Raw genomic sequence first — 6,000 nt, 5'->3', positions numbered from 1 at the left:
TTTTTATTAAACATAAAACGTTATTATTATATTGCTGTGTTAATTAATGTTATTGTACAGAAATATGCTTACTACCTAAAAAATGTACCGTACTAATGTAATTGAATACAGAAAATAAATGTTATAAACATATACACGTGCACGACATATCGCAAATGTAGCAATAAAATGGCCTACCCACCACTTTTAGCTGGCAAGATAAAACAATAATTTCTAGTTATTATAAATATACTAGTTACGACGCCGACATTACACAAATGCATTTTATTCTTTTCTTAATAGATTTTTTATAGCACTGGAGACAAACGAATCTACGACTCACCTGATGGTACATAAGTAATTACCGCTTCCCATGAACAGCAGCAACACCAGGCAATTGTAAGTCCAAGTCCTTTGCCGGCCTTTTAAGAAGGAATAAGCTCTTTTCTTGAAGGTTTCAATATCGTATCGGTTCGGAAATGCCATTGCTGTAAGGTGATTCCACAATGTAGTTGTGCGTGGCAAAAAGTTTCTAGAAAACTGCACTGTGGAGGACCGCCATTCATCCAGATGACCAGGATGGTATTTTAGTTTCTGGCGGGCGGCTGGTGAAACTCAGCTGCTGGTATTAGAATAACAATTTCTTTGACGAAAATAATATCGATGTGATGATAAAATCACCACTTATGTGAAAAATTATTTTAAAATTCATCACTAGGAAGCTATCACAAAGGGAACCGCGTGGTGATAGTGTAAAGTAATAGGTAATACAGCCAGGAAAACAAATCTAAATTGTAATTTTATATAACACATTGTAATAGCTGTCCCGGCAAACGTTGTTTTGCCTTAAAATAAAAAAAAATTTAGAGGTGGACTACCCCTAACATTTAGGGGGATGAAAAATAGATGTTGGCCGAATTCAATACGCTCACAAAATTTCATGAGAATCGGTCAAGCCGTTTCGGAGGAGTATGGGAACGAAAACTATGACACGAGAATTTTATATATAAGATAAAAACATTAAACAGCCCAGGCTCGCTACTGTATTAGCTTATTTTGTTTATTATCTTTCCCAGGCCCAGACCTGGGTCTAATCGTGACGCGTTCTGTAATTATGTTATTATGATATAATTAAAATATTTTTTAATTTACTTTAATAAGATTTATTTTGTTAGTAAAGTAGCTATCTATTTATACCAACTTTGCTTTTTAGCAATTTTTTAACAATATTTATTTCAAAGATCAAAACGTGATTTTTTATTTGAAGAATTATTTCTATATCTATTTATCTCGATAATGAATCATTTCTTTATTAGATATTATACATTAAATTTGCAGTTACAATCAAATACAATCAAAATAAATATTATAACCAAATGTATTAGTTTGTATTCACACAGAATCCTTAATAAAATTTATTAAAAACAGCAAAATGCACGTTTCTTACACATTCTTCTTGCGATGAGTCTGCGTTCCGAATGATTCGTAGAATAAAAAATTGTTTTATTTACCTCAAGAAATTGGACTATAAAATAGATTTTTTATTAGAAATTCAACTTTGCTAGTTGCTAGTACAGTCAATTTTGGTAGTTTGTATTTACACAAATTCTTAAAAATATATCTAATTCTGAACAACATTGAATAAATTCACACGAACAAAACGCAAAATTATTTCAATAAACATAATGTCTATATATCTTAAGAAAGAAGATGAAAAAATAGTTATTTTTTTTTTTATTAGAAATTAAGAAATCGTGTAGATAATATAATTTCGTCACTGTATATGTATTGATAGTACACGTTTGGAAGGCCGTGTCACATCTCGATGTTTGCAATCGATTACATTTTAATCGATATGGCCGATTACTTTGATAGTTCAGTTCGTGACGATAGCCATGTTTTGTGTATAGCTGGATAAGGCCACGGCTATGTCACGTGTATGTACCCTATTTGTCACATGTATGAGAAATCCTTCGCATACGAGAAATAATCACCAAAAAATAGTAACATTTAAATATATATTTAATAATAAAAAAGTAAAATTTAATAATAAAAAAAAGTACATAGCGTATTTATAATAGAAGATTTTTTATTTTATATTTTTAATAATTAATATGTTTAGCGTCATTATTATTATAGGATAAAGTCACAGATATGTCACATACATGTGACATATCTGTGACTTTATCCTATTTGTCATATGCTTGAGAAATCCTTCGCATACGCTAACTAAATAATAAAAAAAATAGTAATAATCACAATTATACATTGACTATATTATATTTAATATATAATATATTCTAAGATATTCCGTATTCATTCAAAAACAAGAATGTATTGTAAAATAATAAGTATTGTGAATAAAAGTTATAATTAGAATTTTTTTATATGAATTACTTAATTCAATATAAATAGAGTATAAATTTATTGCGTTTTCTTTAATATTTTTGTTTTATTTAATTTAGTTATTAGTAATGTGTATTTTAAATTAAATAAAATATTACAAGTATTTATAAATAATGACTTTTAAGTGTGTATATGTAGATGTAAGATTAATTTATATTATTTTTTATATTGTGTTAATATTAAAAACAAATATAAAGATTATTATTTATACACAGACCTTTAATACAAAAAAACATCCTCTGTGACTGAATTAAGTAAGAATGAGGTAGGTATACACCCACGCAGACATCTTGTTACGAGTTATTTCGGTAGAAATATCAAAATGTTCATAAATGTTTAAAAAACTATCAATTTATTCTCTTTAAAAAATAATTGCAAGGAATTAATAGTATACTTAATATAAATATATATAATTCAAAGGTGACTGACGTAGTGATCTATCAACGCACAGCCCAAACCCCTGGACGGATCGGGCTGAAATTTGGCATGCAGGTAGATGTTAGGACGTAGACATCCGCTAAGAAAGGATTTTGATTAATTCTACCTCCAAAGGGGATGAAAGTTTGTATGAAACTTTGTCAATTTTAAACCGATCGGGCTGAGACTTTGCATGCATAAAGCTACTATGACGTAGGCATCCCCTAAGAAAGGAAACAAAAGTAAAGCCGCAAAAACTATACCTAATTAATAATAATACTTCTTAACGCGAGCAAAGTCGCGGGAAAAAGCTAGTAATGTATAAAACTAGCAGTTTTCAATGATGGCAGGATAAAATATTAGAGGTTCTACTTATACATATGTTGCATTGAATATAATTATAATTTAGATTTGATTTTAATTTAGATTTTTTTCTATATCTACCAAGTATCGATAAAATCTAAATTATTATTATATTCCAATGCAACATTGTAAATATACAAAACTTAAATAATCAATAAATATATAGAAATACATATGTGGTATAATAATATAGCTTATTAATAATTTGTACGATATCTATAAGGGTTATAGATATCGTACAAATTAAAACGTGAAAATATCACGGACGCGAAAATGAAGTGGGCGAGATGCCGTACAAAGTGATCACCCCCAAACTTTTACTGAGAACTTTCAGCGCGGCGCACTTCCTTCCGCGCAACCTTGCGTTAGCAGTGGGCCGGCGCCCGCGCCAGTCCGCGCCCGACTCTCGTAGCGCTCGCACGCGCTACTTCACGCTCCTCCAGTGTCAACACGTGACAAACACGCGACTACAACAAACAATATTCGGATTGACGGACGGTGCATGTGTACAAGTGGCTGCCACTCAGTGCTTTGAAGTGGAGGCTCGAGCCGCCGGCGCCGCTGGGCCCGCCACCGGCCCGGCCGGCGGCATGGAGTCCCCGCAGATGTACGACGCGGCGGCAGCGCCCCCGCCGCCACCGCAGCCCGACCTCAAGAAGACGGTGGACGACAAGAGAACACCCTTCCCTCCTCCCGACCTAGACGAGCTCAATGGACAGGAAATCAGCTTGGATTTGCAACACCTCATCGAGGACCAGTTCCGGGGGGAGGAGACCATGGCCCTCTTCCAGGAGATACTTCCCGGTGGCCGCTCTCCGCAGCCCAGACAGAGTTTTGCTAGAACGACGTTAGCGTATATGCCCCAGCCAGTGCACTCGGGAGCCTCGTACGCTGCTCCAGTCCAGCCCAACTCGGGACATGAACAAGCGCCGCCGATCAAGGAGGAACCACCAGAGCCTCATGATTTTAGGAGATCAGTGACATGTGCACAGTATACTGGCCAGTATAACCCTCAGCCACCGGTTGGTGTGAGTGGTCCGTACGGTGGAGGATTTACACCTTTGCCACCTTTAGGCGCACCGTTACTCCCTCCTCTCCTGAAACACAAGCCTGCACCAGCGCGACGCTCGTCAGGTAAAGTGATAGACAAAGGCACAGACGAGTACAGGAGGCGGCGTGAGCGCAACAATATAGCTGTGAGGAAATCCCGTGAAAAAGCAAAAGTGCGTTCCAGAGAAGTGGAGGAAAAAGTGAAAACGTTGCTTAGAGAGAAAGAGGCGCTGCTAAAGAGGCTGGAGGCTGTGTCGGGAGAGTTGAGCCTACACAAACAGATGTACGTGCATCTAATCAATCTGAATCATCCAGAGATCACGGAGCTTTGCCGATCGATGCTGCAACTTGGTGCCCCTCATGCGCCAGATCATACGCTTTGACCATAGGTGAGTGTTAGTTTTGAACTGCGCTTCTCTTGTGTGTGACATGTACTAAAATGTGCTACTGATTGTGGAAAGTCATAAATCATATAGTGTAAAGAAAATTTTATGGGAGTATTGCGCAATGTGTTTTCGCTTGCAACAAGTCTACAATCAGCTATTACATTTTTCTTCAATTCACAATTATCTCATTAAGTGATTGAGCATTACAGTTTCCTTTAATAACAACAATTATTTCGAGGAAATCCCTATTAAATTCTTGTTAAGGGCGACATAATTGTTTTAAATTAAGTAATGCAACTGACATCAGTGTTGCTAATTGCACATGATTGGAAATGACGGGGACAATATTGCGCTTTCTATAATCACGTTTTTTGAATAAGCATGTGTCACTATCAGGCCATTTATATAACATTGTTTGTAATTGCGTTATGTTAATGATTCAATACACGTGATTATGTTATAACACGGTCACGTGTATTTGAAAAGCTTTTGTAAGCATCCAGGAGAACAGAACGTGTTGAGAAAATCTGAAAAATTTTATAAAGAAATCTTGTTATTGATAGAAAAAATGTCGTGAAGCGATAATATGTTAATAGTTCGTATAATCGTAACTCGGTTACTGTATCAGAATGTAATTAAATGACATAATAGTATTTTATAGTATAAAAATATACTACACAACCCGGCAAATGTTTTGTCCAATCCATATTCATCAAAATCAAATTACTACGAGTCACTCATAGGCGTATGTACTTTAAAATGAACAAAATTACTACTTAATAGTCTAATGTAATAAAACTTGGTTGCGTAGATATGTACTTTAGTGCGGGACCGAATATCATGAAGGGGATTTTTATTTATATAAGGATATAGACTATTTTATATAAGTAACACTTGAAAATGTTAATAATAATAAAAATAACAAGACAATTCTCATAGCGCCATCTAGTCGCAAGCTAAGCAGAACTTGTGTTATGGGTACTAAACGATTGATACACCTACATTATATACATAGAAAATATGCAGACGTATAAAAACAATCATACTCATAAATACAATGTTTGCACAACAAACACGAGACCACCGATGCCTTCGCATGCAATTCCTAAGATATGAGCTGTATTTTGATATATTTTAAGGTACTAATACTTTAAATAGTATAAAATGAAGTCCCTTTCCCTTAGATCTTTTTAATGCAGTTTAGAACAGATTTTAATGCAGTTTTTAGCAGTATATAGTGATTCAAGAGGAATGTTTATATGTATAATACATATACACCCGTGCAAAGCCGGGGCGGGTAGCTAGTGAAATTATATAATGCAATCATGTCCACAATGGTTTGATTCAGAATTTGGAGTCAATATATTGGTACGCGACCCGCGATCAAACGAGTTACTGT

General features: G+C 35.0%; 1 protein-coding gene across 1 annotated transcript in view; it reads left to right on the top strand.

Annotated features, from left to right (window-relative positions):
• Window positions 1-3,755: 3,755 nt before the first annotated feature.
• Window positions 3,756-6,000, top strand: part of LOC131854227 (CCAAT/enhancer-binding protein) — a 28,556-nt gene continuing 26,311 nt past the window's right edge. Inside the window, exon 1 of the mRNA XM_059205360.1 lies at window positions 3,756-4,604. Coding sequence (XP_059061343.1) covers window positions 3,756-4,598 — 843 coding nt within the window. The 3' untranslated portion in view covers window positions 4,599-4,604. The remainder of the gene's footprint in view (window positions 4,605-6,000) is intronic.

This window comes from Achroia grisella, unplaced genomic scaffold (genome assembly GCF_030625045.1).
Source record: "Achroia grisella isolate CSIRO2021 unplaced genomic scaffold, CSIRO_AGI_Agris_v1 utg971, whole genome shotgun sequence".
In the NCBI taxonomy this organism is placed as follows: domain Eukaryota; kingdom Metazoa; phylum Arthropoda; class Insecta; order Lepidoptera; family Pyralidae; genus Achroia; species Achroia grisella.
Note: the sequence above shows the minus strand (reverse complement) of the source record. Positions and strands in the feature narration are given on the sequence as shown.